This window comes from Triturus cristatus, chromosome 2_2, assembly GCF_964204655.1.
Source record: "Triturus cristatus chromosome 2_2, aTriCri1.1, whole genome shotgun sequence".
In the NCBI taxonomy this organism is placed as follows: Eukaryota; Metazoa; Chordata; class Amphibia; order Caudata; family Salamandridae; genus Triturus; species Triturus cristatus.
The window spans coordinates 525,157,822-525,177,224 of NC_140582.1; the positions used below are offsets into that span (position 1 = coordinate 525,157,822).

The window sequence follows — 19,403 nt, forward strand, 5'->3', positions numbered from 1 at the left end:
GACAAACCAACAAACGCAAATTGCTTCATTGGCAGGACTGAGAGATGAAATAAACTGGAAACTGGTTGATTTGGAAAATAGGTCTCGCCGGAATAATCTCCGAATCTTAGGGGTTCCTGAGGGAAGTGAAGCAGGGAATATAAGACAATTTGTGATTGACATGTTTTCTGAAGCTTTCCCTGAGCTAATACAATGGAAATGGGACATTGAACTCCAGCGGGTACATAAGTTTCCATTTAAGAAAAATTCCAGGTCAGATTTTAGAGCAAAACCTAGGGCGATCTTGATATGTCTTAATAACTTTCTTGCAAGAGAGGCTCTTTACGATTTGGCCAGGCCTGACCGGAAAAGAAGGGGAAAAGGCGTGGATTCTTTGTTCGACCAGACTATTGCCATGCTACTGTCGAGCAACGCTGGCAGTTTCGGCAATTAATTCCTGCTTTTCAAGCTAAAGGTGCTCAGGCCTTTTTGTTGAATCCTTCTAAGCTTAAAGTGATATTCAAAGAGAGATCTTATTTTCTGACCTCAGAAAGAGCTGCCAAAGATCTTCTGGCTTCTTTTTGAACTGACTGAACATCTGAATATCTGCTTTATAATTGCTATGCCTTTCTAGCACGATTCTGAATAGGGTAGGAGGGTTAACATTGGTAAAAGTAAAGTTTGGTATATTCTTTTTTTTTGTTGAAACTTTAGCATCCTAAATATAGTAAATATAGGCTCTTAGGTAAACCCTTTTTTTGGTTAGTTTCTACCCATTGATTTTTCTCTTTTTTTTAAGGCTCCGTAATGATGGACATATTTTGTTATCATTAATCTCTGGAGCCATAGTTAATGGATGGTAATAGAACTATTAAGAAGGGTGACGGTAGGGAGACTCTAAATGCTTTTCACTCCATCGATTTTAGGGACTGTTAGTCCCTATGCCTGTAGTGGGTTGGATTCAAAGGGGTGGGGGAGGGGGTGGGGGTGGAGAGGGGGGGATCACTGGAATGGGTAGGGGGGTGCAAGCAAAATCGGATAAAATTGAGGTATGGTTTGATTTTTGTTTTAGTAAAGGTTTTTGTTCTTTGGTCTAAAGATGATGCAAAAGGTTTTTGGTTTTGAATGCAAATAATCAAATCATTTATTATCAGAGGTTCACAAAGAGGAATAGCGTGGAACATCGTATAATCATTAAAGATGGCTAAGCTTCGAGTTTGCTCATGGAATATTTGTGGAATTAATAATAGAAAGAAAAGGGGCAAATGTAATCAGATTATACAGAGCATGAAGGCAGATATAATCTGCCTTCAAGAGACTCATCTTATGTGGAGTAGTAGACATTTATTTAAAGATTTGGGGTTGCAATTACTTGCTTGTACTAAGCAAGGAACTACTACAAAAGGGGTGGCAATTCTTATGAAGTATGGGAGAGGCTGCTTGAAACGCACTAAGGTTGATCAGTATGGGAGATGGGTGATAATAGAAATACAAATTGATGCTAAATTATGGACAATATGTTCAGTTTATGCTCCAAACTCAGACGATCCTGAGATTCTGAATTATTTGAGTGTGGAATTAGCTGATTGGCCCCCATCAGTTATATTCTGCAGGGACTTAAACATGCATCTTGAAGGGGGGATAGACTTATCCAGTAATTCGGCATACTCTGGACTTAAAAAGAAGATATTTAAGGCACTTATAGGCTTAGCTTCGGAGTATGGTTTAAGGGATGTAGGATATGCAAAAAATCCCCGCTCACCTGGCTTTACTTTCTTTTCTAATCCCCATCAGAAATGTGTACGAATAGATTATTTCTTTTTAGATCCTGGACTCATTAGTAGTACTACATTTGAAATTTTTCCCCGTATAATATCGGATCACAATCCGATATTAATAGAAATAAATACGGAGGATAGCCCTATTTTAACTATAAGACCTTGGTCATTTGACCGGAAACTGTTAGCAGACCCACTCTATATTGAAACAATGAAGAAATGGATTAAAGAGTTTTTCCTCTTTAATAGAGGTAGCACATCTCCTCAGAATGTGTGGTACCCTTTCAAAGCAGGCGTACGTGGCCAAACACTCTCCTATTCAATTAAGAAACAACTGCATATAAAAGAGAAAATAGATCAAAATATTAATTTAGTACGAGAGTGGGAAACATTTTTTATGACAGCCACCTCTAATCATCAAGATACTGAGCAAATTAAGACTACCCTAGACATATATAAGGCTTATGAAATATTTGCAGATAAACTGGCGGAGCAGGTTGCAACATTTAGATCTCAAGTTTATGAAATGGGAGAAAATGCTGGTAAAATTCTAGCTAAGAGAACCTGGGAAAAGGATATCTCTAATAATATCAGTGCTATACAAGATGAAGCAGGCAAGATTCATAATCATCCGGATCAAATTCTAGAGGTATTCCGGCAATTTTACTCTTATCTTTATAAAGATGACGGTTTGCTATACTCTTCGGATTTAGTAATACATTTTCTTGGAGAAAATAATATCTCAAAACTGTCTGACCAACAAATATCGTTACTGGAAGCAGATACTACATGGGAGGAAATAGAAACAGCATTGCTCTCCCTGGCTATGGGAAAAGCCAAGGGGCTTGATGGCCTGCCCCTCGAGTTTTTTAGGATTTTTAGAAATATCTTACAGGAAGATGTATTGACTACATTCCAGGAAGCTAAGAGGGGGCACCCGCCAGCCTCTTGGAATCAATCTATCTTAATGGCATTTCTTAAAAAGGACAAGCCACCACTGAACCCAGCATCATTTAGACCAATATCCTTGATAAATGCCGACAGTAAAGTTTTCTCTAAAATACTAGCCATTCGTATGTCAACAGTAATCTCATCTATTGTATCACGATGGCAACATGGGTTTATTCCGAAAGAGCATTTCCATGAGGTTAGCTTGGAACTCCCCTAAAAAACCAGATGTTCTCAACCAGACGTGGTGACAAAAGGCCATTGTCGTGGAAATCGCTCTGCCCAGCGAGTCTGTCGTGTCCAAGCCACATCTGACAGCAAACTTAGCTGTGTCTCCCCCGTCTGAAATAGCTTAGGAGAGTAGAGCCCAGTCCTCCTCCAAGACTCTGGGCAGCACCTGTGCAACCGTGTCCCATATCTAATGGGAATTGTGGCCCAAAAGGCATGCGGTGTTCACTGACCACAATGCTAGACTGGCAGAAGAAAAGATTTTCTTTCCAAAACTCTCCAGTCACTTGGATTCCCTGTCTGGGGGGGCAGAAGGGAATGCGCCACGGGAAGAAGAAGCCTGGACCACAAAGCTTGGTGGGGTGAGTGGTGAGGAAAAGTGGGTCACCCGGTGCAGGGCAATGGCGCCGAACGGAACGATCATCCTATTCACTGTGCAGGGTATAGACCAGGCACCCAGGAGGACGTCTGTTAAGACCTCATTAAACGGCAGTAGGGGTTCCAAGCTGGAAACCTCAGGCTGCAGGACCTCTGTCAAGACCGCCACTGTAGGAAGCTGCAGGTCCAGGACCTCTGCTGCCCTACGCACCACCATGGCAAATGATGCTCCCTCATCTGTAGACATGGTAGGAGGGGAAAGCATGCCAGAGTCTGGGGAGATGTACAAACCACTGGCATCACCAAACTCCTCGTACCAACATCTTGTTGGTGCGGGATTTCTAAGGGATCCTGCTCCCAATCCTCTTCCTCCATCCCTAACCCTTCAGAATAGGGCAGGGTGAATGACCTGGAGCTGAACGGCTCCATTGGCACTGGTCTCGGCGTCAGGGGACGCCCATCCGGCCCAGTGTCAGGAATGAGGATCGGGGAGGGGCGGGCGTTGGGCACCGGCGATGCCGAGCACTTAATCGTCGGACGCAACACCGGCGAAGGTCGCTGTGGAGGCGCAACCGGCATCGGTTCGAAACCGGGATCGGGTCCAATCAGAAGCTGTGGTTCCGGAGCCACAGGCAATGGAAACGCGGGGGCCCATCCATCCTCTGAGCCTGCGGGGCCCAAAGGCACGCCGGCAGGGTCAGGTCGCCCAAATATAGCGCACGAAGGGTCACAGAACTCCTTGAGCTGGGTGGGGGTCGCTCCCGGACCGGCTGAGAAACGCAGAGCCGACCCAAACACCCATTCCGCGGAGCGGGGCCTTCACTGCGGAGGTTCCTCCACCACATCGTGAGACGGGCAGGGCGAAGTTGAAGCACGCTTCGACTTCTTGGTTTTTATCGTGGTGCCTCCTACCTGACTGACTACTTCAACGAAGAGGACTTTGATTCAACTGAGTGGTGCTTGAACCTTCCTCTCGACCGAGACATGGTCCACGATTGAGAACGATGAAGGGACCTCCGCAGTGTCTGGCGCTGGACCTGAGTAGCTTTAGGGACCACTCCCTCAAAGCCTTTGGCGGCATGGCCCGGCAGAACGAGCATGACTCAGAGTCGTGTTCGCGCTCCAGGCACCAGAGACACACTAAATGGAGGCTTGTGACCAACATGGCGCAGTGACAGGCGCCACACGGCTTGAACTCCGAAGTCTATGTGCTCAACGTGCCCAAACACACCAACGAAGTTGACAAAAGGGTCAAAAAATGTCTGTCAAAAAATAACAGGGGGAAGCTATCTTCAACAAATCGCCATTGGCTGGCGCGGAAAGAAAAGAACTGACGTCAGCGTACCAGAATGGCGGTTATATTGACGACACAGATGTCATGACGAACACAACACCAACGTTATCGCGCGGAGTCGACTGACGCCACCTACTGGCGCGCAGGGGTACAGCTAAGAAAAATATTCCGGATCCAGCATGACACCTGGAAGTTCAAATGTAAGGAACCTTCAGCTAGATGTCTCTATCAGATAGAAACCTTCAAAGACTCGGACTCTAAATTACATTTTGGTGTCTGGAAATTGACTATAAGGGGAGGTGGTAACCCCAAACTTTGTCATCTGCTAAGTAGCAAGACTGACTTTGTGAGGAGGGGACGACCAGGGCTGGGGAGCAAAGGCCTGCTACTCTCCCTGCTGGGTGAGGGGACATCAACCTGGAAAACTAACACTACCTGCCCTGGAGGACAAGCGCCTGCCTGCTTGCCAGTACCACTGTGCCCTGTGAGAAAGAGGAAAGCATTGGCGGGAGCAAGGTACAGGGGGAGGTCTGGGGGAGGGTGGGGGCTTTGATTGGGAACCCTGGCGAGTGGACTCCCTGAGTGAAGTTAGGGAATGGTTGTGAACTGTAAGGGTCATTGCACATGTGCAACGTAATTCGATGACCCCCTGATGCCAGTGAGGCATCAGTGAGGGCCTCATTACAGGGGAGCAAGGGCTCAGAATTAATCCTTCTCAAAGTTACAGTGCTGGGACCCAGATCCAAGACGGAACATACACCCATGGTGGCAGGGTGTCGGTACCAAGTGAACACCACAACTGGGACAGTCTTTGCTCGGTTCTACTTTCTCCCACTGTGACCATGTGCTCGATGTGTGAACCTTATAGAATAGCCATCATTTCTTTGTGTGAGGGCTCAAACGTAGCTGGCCAAAGCTGCAAAATGTAAAATTTACTTAAGGACATTCATTTTGGTTCCGACTTAAGGCAGCTAAAAATCCGGGACCTCAGGTGCCCATCGAACCATGACTGCAAATGATGCACTCCCTTCCGGTGGAGCCGACACATACCTAGTCTCAGGGAAAGTATCAAGTTTACTGGCCTCTTGTAAATCAATGTAAAAGTTGTCAGTAGTTAACAGGTGGGGGGAGGAACCATTCTCCCTCACCACCCTCATCATCATACCCCTTCTAGGAGTGTATCTTGTTCCAAGTCAGAGCCAAAATGATAACAAAGCATCTGTTAGTGCATCTGCCCCAGCAGAGGTATTGGTTCAGATTGGGGCTGTGTACAACTGGATTCACATTCGTAAACTTGTAACGGGACATCGGTCAAGATAAGGCTGAAGTAGGTTGGGTGTCAGACATTTGAATCTGCACCAGATTCTCATCCTGCACCAGGGGCACTGGTAAAGGCATTCACATGGTAGAGCCAGGTGCAGGTCCTGGAGCAAGCGTGAAAATCTGGTTCAGGGCCCAGAGCGGGTCAAAGGGAGTCGCACAGTGCTGAGGACAGACCTGCAAGCGGCAAACAGACTGGAGGCCTCCAGTTTCTTGGTGCCCAAATGTGCACCAAAGGGAGAAGGAAGGGCACCAAAAATATGCAGTGGAGTAGCAGAAAGGGGTCGAGTCCTGTTTTGCTTTTTTGTGTTTGCATTAGGACTTTGACAGCAAAGTTGACCTTTTTGCAGGAATACCCTTTAGAGAGAACTGAGTGCTCACCCGTTATTTGGGAGTGGGCATGGACCGTGGATGTGGCTTGTGACTTCTTGTTATGTTCGGCAACTTACAGCTTTGCTTCTTGGTCCAGGATCCCCTTCAAGTGCATGAGAGCCATTTATCGCATGACATTGAGCTGCGTTCGGAGTTTATACACCAGAGATGCGTCTAATGTGGGTCCCTGACTGGCATCTGCTTTACAATGAAATTGTGAGAGGAGGTCCAGATCCGTGTCAGAAAGAACTTACATCAGCGCGCCTGGGGCGGCGCGTTTATGCAGCTCTGCTTCATTATGTCTGGGGAGAAAAGGACGCAGGGTGGAGTCACACAGCGCCACCTAGAGGCGAGCAGGAGCATTGTTGGAGACAAGTTTCCAGATCCAGTCTGGTGCCTGGAGAGTATTCTAAGGTCATGAATCTTCAGTTAGAAGTATCCATCAGAAAGGAAGGCCCAGAGACCCAATGAGAAGCCCAGTGTTAGACCCCAGTTTTGGCTCACAAGTTGAAATACCCAGTGAAAGACCAGAAAGTCTCTCCATGAAGTTAGCCATAAAAGGCACCTCTCACCATGACATTGAGGGTAAATGGCGCAAAGAGGAACCACAACTCTACTATATACAAGAAAACTAAAAGAAACATGGCAGGTGCTTGTAGACAGGATAGATTCAAAGAGAGTAAGTGATAGAGTGAGAGAGTGTGTGTGTGTGTATATTTTTTTTTTTAAAAGGTATACATTTCCAAAGAATAAGAGGGCTGAACAAAAAAGTATCTGCAAGCTGCACACTGAAAAAAAAGTACCAGGAATTGGCAGTTCTGGTGGAAAGAACAGCTTTTAACTGTATGCAACACATGGGGAAACAGCTGCTTTCTTTAAGCTGGTTGTGCATAGCAAAATTGATCTCCGTTTGTTCCACGGTCTCTCAGTCTGAACATTCATGGTTTCGGTGAAAAGAGGAATTACACAAAAGTAATAGATTTTAAACAGAGGACTAACTATGTGATGTTGCAAAAGAAAAGTATTTTTTCCAAAGAACAATGTCTCCATGGAAAAGGTGAACACATGCAGGCTTTAGAGGGAAGTAGGACTAGACTACCTAATGTTCTTGATTCAAAGAACTGGATGTTCACCAAGATTCTTCAAAAACGGCAATGAGCCAAGGTTGCCTAAAATTACAATAAACCCACATGCATAATGTAAGGCCTGTAGAACAAGTTACTTACCTTCGGTAACGATGTATCTGTAAGAAACATTAGTTAGTTAGATTCCTCACCTTAGAATATCCCCAGGCGACAGACTGGATCCGGAAGATTTTTCGTCAGCAATACCCCTTGCGCGTCGCAAGGCGTCGTCTGCGGCTCCGCGTCAGTCGTCGGCGTCGTGCGCCAGTATGACGTCGTCGGAGTACTTAGACGCCGCCCTCGCGCGCTGACGTCAGTTCTTGTACATAGCTTTCCGTGCCAGGAACGCAGAGCCATGCAAAGACCGACACTGTTGCCAAAAATAAAATCTAAGGGCCTGAAAAGGATAACCTTAACCCTAGATGTCAGATCGCAGAACGGGGAGGATGGGTGGGTCGGTGAGGAATCTAACTAACTAATGTTTCTTACAGATACATCGTTACCGAAGGTAAGTAACTTGTTCATCTGAAAGAAACACGTTAGTTAGATTCCTCACCTTAGAATAGATACCCAAGCAATACCATCCCCGGTGGTGGGTCTGCGAACCAAGATCACACCAGAAAGTCCTGGAGGACAGAACGGCCAAAGAAGCCATCGCTCCGGACTTGGCTGTCAAGGCAATAATGCCTGGCAAACGTGTGAAGCGAAGCCCACGTTGCCGCCTGACAGATGTCCTGCAAAGGGACACCCCGTCCTAAAGCAGTAGTAGCCGCTGTGGCCCGAGTAGAATGGGCGCGCAGCCCAACAGGAGGGTCCTTTTTTGCCAAGGAATAACAAATTTTGATGCACAAAACGACCCACCGAGAGATGGTCCGTTTGTGCACAGCTTTCCCCTTCTTAGCACCCACGTATCCAAGGAAAAGTTGGTTGTCCACCCGGAACTGCTTTGTGCGGTCCAGATAAAAGGAGAGCGCACGTTTTGGGTCCAGACGGTGGAGCCTCTCTTCCTCTTTGGAAGGATGCGGAGGCGGAAAGAAGGTGGGCAAGGTGACAGACTGCCCAAGATGAAAGGGGGTCACCACTTTCGGAAGAAAGGAGGGACGAGGCCGAAGGACAACCTTGTCCGGATGAACAGAGAGACAAGGAGGCTTTGATGATAAAGCCTGGAGCTCACTCACCCGTCTAGTTGAGGTGATGGCTACCAGAAAAGCAGTCTTAAGCGTCAGCAGACGAAGAGGACAATTATGAAGAGGCTCAAAGGGAGCGCACATTAGAAATGTGAGAACAAGATTCAAGTCCCACTGAGGCATTACAAAAGGGACAGGAGGGAACGTGTGAGTAATGCCTTTTAGAAAGCGTGTAACTACAGGGGACTTGAAAAGAGAAGGCTAATCAGGAAGCCGCAAGAAGGCAGAGATGGCAGCAAGATAACCTTTCAGGGTGCCCAGGGCAGAGCCCTGCCGGGCCAAAGAAAGAAGAAACAGTAGAACCTCAGAAAGAGGGGCGGAAAGGGGATCCACAGCCTTTGCTGTGCACCATGCCACAAATTTGTTCCACCGGCAGGCGTATACCGTCTTTGTGGAGGGACGCCTGGCTGCCAGAATGATATCACAGACTTCAGGAGGCAAGTCAAATGGCATCAACTGCCACCGCTCAATCTCCACGCATGGAGGTGGAGGCTGGACAGGTTCGGGTGGAGGACCGTCCCCTGCTGCTGTGACAGAAGATCCTCCCGAAGGGGCAGACGTATCGGAGGATCGGTCAACACACTGAGTAGCTCGGGATACCAGTACCTTCGTGCCCAATCCGGAGCCACCAAGATGACTTGGGCCCGGTCGTGCCTGATCTTCTTCAGCACTCTGGGCAGAAGTGGTATAGGCGGAAAGGCGTACAACAGACCGCAACTCCACTCGTGACGAAAAGCGTCGCCGAGCGAGTGCCGCCTTGGAAATTCCAACGCGCAGAACTGCTGACATTGCGCGTTCTCTTCGGTGGCGAATAGATCTAACCAAGGCTCTCCCCACTGCTGAAAGAGACCTTGCGCCACTTCGGAGTTCAGACGCCATTCGTGATCCATCATGCACCGGCGGCTGAGTTCGTCTGCTCTGGCGTTCAGAGAGCCCGCCAGATGTTGAACCACTAGGGTGACGCCCTGGTGTTCCAGCCAAGTCCAGAGGCGCAGAGCCTCCTGACAAAGGGTCCACGACCCCACCCCGCCCTGTTTGTTGCAATACCACATGGCGGTGGTGTTGTCCGTGAACACCTGCACGACACTTCCCCTGACAGAGGGAAGGAAGGCTTTCAGTGCAAGTCGGATCGCTCTCCACTCCAACAGGTTGATGTGGAGACGAGACTCCGCCGGAGACCAGAGGCCTCTGATCTCCGTCTCTCCCATATGGCCACCCCATCCCAGGAGGGACACATCCGTCACTACGACATGCTCCGGTTGGGGAAGGGAGAGGCTCTTGCCCGTGACCCAATCGCGGTCCGTGAGCCACCACTGCAACTGCTGTGCAGTGCCCTCCGAGATCAAGACATGGTCGGACAAGTTGCCGTGATGCTGGGCCCACTGAAACTTCAGGTCCCACTGCAGAGCCCGCATGCACCGCCTGGCGTGATGCACTAGTAGGATGCAGGAGGCCATCAGCCCCAGAAGCCGCAACACTAGCCTGACCGAAACCCAGGATAGAGGCCGAAAGATGGGAATCAGGGCCTGAATATCCCGGACCCGCTGTTCCGGCGGATAGACCCGGAACTGCGCCGAATCGAGAACCGCTCCGATGAAGAGGAGCTTCTGAGAGGGACTCAGGTGTGACTTCGGCACGTTGATGGAAAACCCCAGCAAATGCAGGAGATCCGCCGTAGTCTGGAGGTGGGAGACGACTCCCTGGGGCGAGCCCGCCTTCAACAACCAGTCGTCGAGATAAGGGAAGACTGGAACCCCTGATCTGCTCAGATGAGCTGCGACCACCGCCATCACTTTCGTGAACACCCGAGGGGCACTGGTAAGGCCGAAGGGGAGCACGGTAAACTGAAAGTGCTCTTGACCCACCGTGAACCGCAGGTAACGCCGGTGGGCCGGCAGGACGGGGATGTGGAAATATGCGTCCTGCAAGTCCAACACTACCATCCAGTCTCCAGGGTCTAGGGCAGCTAGAACCTGAGCCAAAGTTAACATCTTGAACCTCTCCTTCCGGAGGAAGGCATTGATGTTCCGGAGGTCCAAGATAGGGCGTAGGCCCCCTTTGCCCTTCTTGGGAACCAGAAAGTAGTGGGAATAACAACCACGACCTACTTCCGGGCTCGGAACGCGCTCGACGGCCCCCTTGGCCAAGAGGGCCGAAACCTCCTCGCGGAGAAGATTCAAATGATCCCCCGAGATACGGTGGTGCTGCGGTGGCATGGCTGGAGGGGTCGTCTCGAAGGGGAGGGAGTAGCCCCTTCGGACGATTTGCAGCACCCACCTGTCCGATGTGATGGACCGCCAGTGGAGCAGGTGATGGCGAACTCTGCCGCCCACTGGCGTGGAATGGGCCTGAAAGCTCGGACAAGGAAGGCTTTGAGGCGGATGTTGCCGGGGTGGATGTGGGCTGACCGCGTCGTCCTCCAGAACCGCCTCGGCGGAAACCACGTCCGCGACCGCGCGCAGGTTGGTTCTGCGGCTGGTGGCTGGGCGGACGGGGGGAGGCACCCCTTCCTTGGCCACGAAAGGGGCGAAAGGCGGAAGTTTGCGACCGCGGGCCGAGAGGCCCAAGGACTTGGCCGTAGCCCGGGAGTCCTTAAAGCGATTCAGCGCACTGTCCGCTTTCTCACCAAAAAGGCGAGTGCCATCAAAGGGCATGTCCATGAAAGTGCTCTGGACATCACCCGAAAAGGACGTGGACCGCAGCAAGGCGTGACGTCTAAGCGCCACCGTGGTAGAAATCGCCCTACCCAGCGAGTCCGTAGTGTCAAGCCCACATCGGATAGCATGTCGTGCTGCATCCCTCCCATCGGCCAGAGCCTGGGTAAGTCGTGTCTGGACCTCCTCCGGACACAGGGGCAGCACGTCCTCCACCGTATCCCACAGAGAGTGGGAATAACGGTCCAAGAGACAGGCGGTGTTCAAGGACCGCAGGCCCAAACTAAGGGAGGAGAACAGCTTTTTGCCAAACTGTTCCAGTCTCTTGGAATCCCGGTCCGGCGGAGCGGTCGGGAAGGAGGATTGGGAGGTAGAAGCCTGGATAACCAGGCTCTCGGGGGTAGGGTGTTGGGACAGAAAACTGGGGTCGCCCGGAGCAGGGCGGTGGCGCCTGGCGACGTTCCTGTCCACAGGAGGAACTGTGGAGGGCTTGGACCAGGTGCCCTGCAGAACGTCAATGAGGGCCTCATTGAATGGCAGCAGAGGCTCAGTGGAGCTTGCTGCAGACTGAAGCACCTCAGTGAGGACGTTGGTCCTCACAGCCACGGCAGGTAGCTCGAGCCCAAGGGCTGCGGCCGCCTTGCGCAGCACCACAGAGAAAGCAGCTCCCTCCTCCGAAGCCACAGTCGGAGGAGAGATGAATCCAGTGTCTGGAGAGGTATCCAGACCACTGGCCTCCCCCAGTTCATCTGCCCAGTCCTGTGACAGCTGAGCCTGAACGGCCATAGGATCCTCGGACCCCTCCCAGTCGCCCCCGTCATCCGATTCCTGGTAAGCAGGAGGAAGGATCGGAGCCGGACGATAGACATAATGTGTCTCTAGCGGCGCCGAACGCGGCATCCATCGACGCCGTAACGGCGCCGGGCCCGGAGCGGGGCTGAACTGGGGCTCGACGCCGAGCGGAGCTGGCGTCGGAGGTGGTACCGGTGTCGACGCCGGCGGAGGAGGCGTGACTAGGTCGACCGGCGTCGGCGGGGACTCGGGAACCGGTCGCTCGGGCACTTGCGGCGTCGAGGCCGGAGCCGTCGACGGCGCCGGAGCCGCCGGCAGGCAAGGTTGCCCAGTCGAGTCCGTGGGGCCCGAAGGCACGCCAGCGGGCGTTGACGGCGGAGCCAGGTTCCTCATGGCCGAGAGGAAGGCACTGACTTCTGCCAGCGTCGCGTCAGTCCCAGGGACCGGCGGGTATGGGAACTTGCGCGGCGCCTGCGGCGCCGCTGGAGCCGCGGTGGTGGAACCACCCTGACCCTCGGCCGAGTCGCGCGAGGGGAGTCCGAAGAGCGGTGTCACCTCTTGGACTTCTTGGAGTGCTTCGACTTACCCGAAGACTTGGAGTCAGACTTTCGATGATGACGTCGGCTGCGGCTCCGCGACCGATCCTTGGACCTCCTCCTGGACCGGGATCGAGAGGGGCGCGGAGCCGAGTGGCGAAGCTCGAGAAGCTTACGGGACCGCTCCCGTCTAGCCTTCGAGGTCAGGGCCTTGCAGTCCGAACACCACGCAGCGTCGTGGTCGAGGCCCAAACAGTAAAGGCACCGGCGGTGATGGTCCGTAACCGACATCAAGCGGTTGCAGTCAGCACAGGCTTTAAAACCAGGCATCCTACCGGCACCGGAGTCGAGACAAGATCAAAAAGGATCAAAAAACTTAGTCAAAAAAGACTAAAAGGGGTAGCTCTCCCGGATCTGCGCTTACTGGCGCGGAAAAAAGAAGAACTAACGTCAGCGCGCGAGGGCGGCGTCTAAGTACTCAGACGACGTCATTCCGGCGCACGACGCCGACGACGGACGCGGAGCCGCAGACGACGCCTAGCGACGCGCAAGGGGTATTGCCGACGAAAAATCTTCCGGATCCAGTCTGACGCCTGGGGATATTCTAAGGTGAGGAATCTAACTAACGTGTTTCTTTCAGATAAATAAGCTTAGGCAAGCAGCTGTGCTTCTGGACTACTTGCAGTGCACTCATGGAGAAGCCAACAAGGTGGTCTGGGGAAATATTCAAAAGTGATAAAGTACAATTCAAAGCATTAATGAGACACTGGCTAACTCCTAAAAGGAAGTTTGAAGACAGTGGACTAGTACAATTTTGTTGATGCATCTGAGCCTGCATTGCCCTGCGTGGGCTAAGCTACCAGAGTGTCACAGATAAAGGGTGGTGCGGGAGATGCGTCAACGAAACCCAAAATTAATCTGCTCTAACAGTCGTTGATCAAGTGAAGAAAGTAAACACATTGATCTGCTTTTTAACCCCTTCACTGCCAGGCCTCCAAACCCCTGGTGCCATGCCCTTTTTTTGGCTATTTGGGGAATTTTGCGCTTAGGGCCCCATACCTTTTTGCCCACATAAAATACCTATGCCAAATTTGCGCCCTTTTCTTCCAACATCCTGAGGATTCTAAAGGTACCCAGGGTTTGTAGGTTCCCCGGGAGAGGACCAAGAAATTCGGCAAAATACAGCTACATTTTGGGGGGTTTGGGAAAAATGTGCTACAGAAGACAGGCCTGTTTTCTTCCCTGCAAATGGTATCAACAAAGGGTTTGTGGTGCTGAAATCACCAGCTTTCAGGAACAAGCAGACCTTTGTCAGAAAAACAAAATTTTCTACACAGATTTGGCATTTTACTGGGACCTAGTCTATTTTTCCTTTCTTTGTGCATTCAAAATCCTTCCAGTTAGTTGTTTAAATGGGTGGAAAACAATAATGGATCTTGGAAAGCTATACATTTCTGAAACAAAGACAAAAGTTCTGAATTCAGCAAGGCATTATTTGTGTAGATCCTTCCAGGTATTCCTATAGAAAGTAACAGTTGAAATAAAAGTAGTATTGAAATTGAGTTGAAAGAAACAGCCATTTGTGCCTACAATTTCACCTGTACCCTCTTCTAACTTTGCTAGATTTTTTAAAGCAACATACCGCTATGTCTGCGGGACCCTTCTGGTTGTGAGGCTATATTGGGCATGTAGATTCACCAAGAACCCGAGGGACCCAGAGCCAATAACTGAGCTGCACCGTGCAATGATTTTTCATTATGGACCGGGTATAAAGCAATTCACTTGGTAAAATATAAAGAGTGAAAAGTGGATATCGAGGAAACTTATGTATTTCTGAAATTGAAACAAGATACGGAGTTTAGAAGCAGTAACTACTGCTTCTAAACTCCGTATTTGCAATTTCCTGAATTTGTAGGTAGCCATACTAGCATGTGAATTAGGTGGCATTTTTCTTCTTTTTTTACACACTATCTTACATTTGGAAGGCAGAAATGCATAGAAAGACAGCTGGTAATAAAACGTGTTCTACTATTTTGTGTTCCCCTAAGCCTCCCGCTTTAAACAGTACCTCACTTGTGTGGGTAGGCTAAGTGCCTGCGACAGGAAATGGCTCAAAACAAAACATGGATGCATCAAATATTTCTGTGATGGAATGCTCTGGAATCTGCCAAAACCGCAAACCACCTACCACCCAGCATTCCCCCACGTTTCCCGACTAAAATGGTACCTCACTTGTGTGGGTAGGCCTAGTGACCGCAACAGGAAATAGCTTCAAAATTATCGATCACCAAACAACATGGTTTTGAGAGGGAGCCACCTGCGCTTTTGGTCCCAGGCTTGGCAGCCATCTAGGGAAACCTACCAAATCCAGCCATTTCTGAAAACTAGACACCGGGGGCAGGGGGGGTGGGGGGGGGGCTAGGGAGATGTGGTTGTGTGGATGCCCCAATGTTTTCTCACCCAGAATCCACTGCAGACCGCAAATTTTTCTAAAAATAATTACTTTCCCCAAGCAGGGATCTAGTAGAAAATGGTACCATTGGAAAGGTTTCCAATGGTACCTCTCCCGTCTGCCTATGTGCTCGGGGGCTGAGATAGCCCCAGGAGCACGCAGGCAGTGAAAGTGAAATGAGCTGATCGGCTCATTTCATTTTCAGTGTAATGACGTCATTACACTGGAAAAAAATGCCTCAGGCAGCTGGGGAAGCTCTTCTCCAGCTCCTGAGGCTGAAAGAAAAAGAAAATCCATCTGCTGTTTACAGCTGAAGGATTTCTGACTGCTGTGTCGAAGACGTAATGATTACGTACTTGGCAAAGCAGCCGAGGACGTAACCATTACGTCCTCGGCATGCAAGACGTTAAGCCTATTCTTGTCTGATTTTGTTTCTGCTTCGCAAACTACGCAGCTAGCTCTTAAGGCCACTCTGTAATGGCAACTTGAAAACTGTGAGTGTACAGCATAATGCTTATCCTTTAACACAATGAAAGACATAGACATGTCATAAGTGACTATGCACGCTAGATACTTATCAGCAGCTACACAACTGTTGTCTGAACCAATCTCATGGAAGTGTCGAGTGTGAAACAATTACACAGGAGATATATATATATTTACACACACACTTTAGTCACCACAAAACTATATTCAATGACAGCAGAAGAGGAAAAAATATTTTTATAAACTGCAAATGCCTATCGGTGCAATATCATTCCATGGTACCTCTGTTCGCCATGAAGATCTCTAAAGCGGTATTTTGCAGCAAGTAACGTCGGGAAAAGATTGCTCGAATTTCCGTAAATAGCCATTTTCCATGCAAGCCTTCTGTATATGCCAAAATCTATTAAAGAGAGACAAACAATATTATTGAAATATTATAAAAATTGATTATCTTATTTCCATTGCTACGCAATAACAAGAGAAGCATCAACACAGGCGGCTTATATATCACATTAAATAATACGTTTGAATATTTCAGCAAGCATATTGTTGGTTGAAATAATATACTCATACGCACGCTATTCAACAAAAATGAAAAGGAAAATAAACAGCAATGAGATACTCAACAAAAGCTGCCTAGTTTCACGTAATTTATCCAAGTGCGTCTAAGAAATGAATACATAGTACACTAAAGAGGAGATACCAGATACAAAAAGGGGAAAAGGTAGAGATCAGAGGGGGAAAAAAGCGCACACCTATCAGAAGCAAGTAGAGCACCAGCCAAACAAGAACCAGATCAAGTCAAATGTGATATACAATACTGTTTATAATAATCTAAATACAGAACATCTACAAAAAGGACTATTTGAGGACTTACGATTTCTTTTTTTTTTTTGTGAAGTTTTACTTTGCGCAAGTTAGATCCGAAGGTATCAGAGAACTTTACATGAGCACCAGTACTTTACATGAGCACCAGTACTTTACATGAGCACCAGTTGCGTTACACAAGGACACATTCATATTTGTTAGGTACGGTGAGATTAAGTGATTTGCCCAGAATCACAGGATGTTGAGCGTCCTTGCCAAGACTCGAACCCGGTTCCCCAGATTTGAGGTTGACCGCCCTAGCCGTTAGACCACATCCTCTCCCCCTAAGTTTTGGTTCACTGGTGGCACCATTTGATCACAGGTAGCTCCGCACGCCCTCTCCTGCTCGTGAGCTCTGTCTCGCGAGTTCTCTGTGTTCTTGTTGCATTATAGGCATCAGTGTTGCTCAAGATTTAAGTGCCTACGTTCTTACGCTACTGGCTACGATGTTTTATTGGTTGCTGGTCTCGTTTTTGTACGCAACTTAAGCACATTATGTTCCTGTAACTTTGATTTAAGGTAATACTGCTGATAGCATTTCCTGAGTTCAACGCAGCGTCAGAGGGCGAGTGACTGAGTTTGACATCGTTTCTCTTCCTTTCGCTGTAAAAACTTGCCTTTTTCTGTGCAATTAACAGCATACTTCTGGAAGTTTTTTTTTTTTTTGCAACGAGCTTAGTATTTTAATAGTATCTTTGTTTTTATTTACTATTCTCAAACCAGCATGTTCTTCATGATGCTCCAACGTATAGTGTACTTGATTTAATGTTGTGGAATCTGCGTTTGTGGTCTATTCCTGGATTGATTGTATTGATCTGCGATACCTAAATAATAATATCCTGATAAATCAATTTCCTTTACCTCGTATATTAGAGATGCTGGTTTCAGTTAAAGGGGCAATTTTTTCACAATAATAGACCTTTCTGCAGTGTTTCATCAAATTGTTTTGCGGGAGAGTTGTAAGAGTTACACTGCTTTTACCACTCCTGTGTGTTGCTAGCAATATAAGAGACTACCTTTTGGATTAGCGTCGGCGGCCACCATATTCCAAAGATTATTGCATTCATTGTTTGGTAAGCTGCCCAACATCCAGTGTTTTCAGGATGACATCTTGATTTACAGGAAAGACAAAATCAGAGCATAACCATTTGTTGGAATGTGTGCTAAGAATTTTGGACACAAGAGGTTTAACTGTGAAATTTTCTAAATGATGTGAGGTCCTTTCTTGGGGTCACAGAAGTTTATGCCAAATACATTACAAATGTTTCATTTAGAATTTTTCAAATAAGGCAACTACTCAAGAACAAGAGCAAATTAAGAGTGTGAGAGAGAATTTGAGGATTTCAAAACTGCCATTGCGAAACCTACTGCTTAGTCTGGTTTTGATCCAAATCTCACTAGTGTCATCACTACTGATGCCAGCTCTGAAGGGTTGGTAAGAGTTTTATCCCAGAAATTGGAGGGAGGTGGTGAAACAATTATTGCCTATGCATCTAGAGCTCTCACTACAGCTGAGAGAAAATATTCAGTCCTTAAGAGAGAGAGAGAGACTTTAGTTTGCCTGTGGGCTCTAGAATATTTTAGTGCTTTTGTGTGGGGTAAACAGAGTGACTTGAGAAGTGATCATAAACTACTGATTAGATTACTTACCACGGACGGTATGATGAAGGTGTCCGCGCTTATTGCGAGAATGTATGTAAGTCAGAATCAGCAAAATATACATAAGTAGTGCCTAATATTAAAATTTGGTCGAGAGTAGGTACTAGTGGCCGGGATTAATCTATGCATTTCAGCAATCGCCTTTCGTACTACTAACAAGTCAATGACAAAAATGTGTTATCCTCCAGTGTTGCAATTTAGGCACCGATTTAGCCATTGAACGCAAAAATGTTGCTATGGAAACAATGTTAGTGACGTTGGTAATTACATCACGATCAGTGCCAGGGGACACACAGAAAGAACAAGGTGTCAAGCACACTAAGAGGAACGTGAAAGACAAACTGTGCCTGTTTCTAGAGGAGTCAGGTTGGTTTTATCTGGGAAGAAGCAACTATTGGTCACTAGCATGAAAACATCTAAGTGATTCACAAACATCTGGATATAAATCCAGAGTTAGCTAATGAGACTGTGGTATATGTCCCATATGGTGTGATGGCAGACAGATAAGGAATATGAGGCTGCACCTAGACAGCAGAATTTTGTTGAGAATGAGCGGAGATGAAAAGAAAATACAGAAATAAGCCAACACAAATAAAGAAAAAATATCAAGCCACAAAAAATGTTTGAAAACAGCCTCCAAGGTGTCAGTGAATTAGGAACAAACAAGCATTGGTTAAGCCAAAAGGCCTAGCTTGCATACCAAAAAAAGCCTCCTGAAGTGTAAAACAAAAAAAATACTTTCTGAATACAGTGCATCTGTGAGATATATAATTAAATATGCGATTACTCAGTGTACTTTCAAGATGTAAAATAGTCCCTCGCGCACCACAATGTGCTCCATAGGCGGAATGAAGCAACAAACAGCATGAGGTGAAAGACCGATACTCCTCTGGCCAGTGTTTGCCCGCTCTATATACTTAAAAATACTTTAAATAATTTGTGAAAGACAAGTGCGCTGTCATGCCAGATCTAAAAACGAGTATAGACCTAGCACTGTTTTTCTTCGGTAATGTCAGTTTTCTGGTACTGGCTCCACGGTGTGAAACACACTACAATCACCAGGTGATACCACTGACAGAAGGAGTCCAAAGTCTGGCTTGGAGCGAGCACACACACCATACTGAGAACGTTAAGTAGATTGGACATGATTCGCTGTACACTGCATTTATGCACCTGTCTGGCTGACAAACATTTTAGCACAAGCATAGACAACCTCCTTATTAATTCCATGTAGCAATGAGAAGCAAGGCCAGTCACGTGCATATTTAGACATGTACATCATGATTTGGAAATTCAAGAGTTCGCATTCGTTTTTTCGAAAGTAATGTACGCGGGCTGCACAACTCGCG

The 19,403-nt window shown here is 48.0% G+C and overlaps 1 protein-coding gene across 3 annotated transcripts in view; it reads right to left on the reverse strand.

The window, feature by feature from the left end:
* Nucleotides 1–19,403, reverse strand: part of LRBA (LPS responsive beige-like anchor protein) — a 2,426,603-nt gene that overhangs the window by 841,606 nt on the left and 1,565,594 nt on the right. For all 3 annotated transcript variants that reach the window (XM_085641653.1, XM_085641654.1, XM_085641652.1), the window contains exon 41: nt 15,811–15,928. In XM_085641653.1, the coding sequence (XP_085497779.1) occupies nt 15,811–15,928 (118 nt within the window). The remainder of the gene's footprint in view (nt 1–15,810; nt 15,929–19,403) is intronic.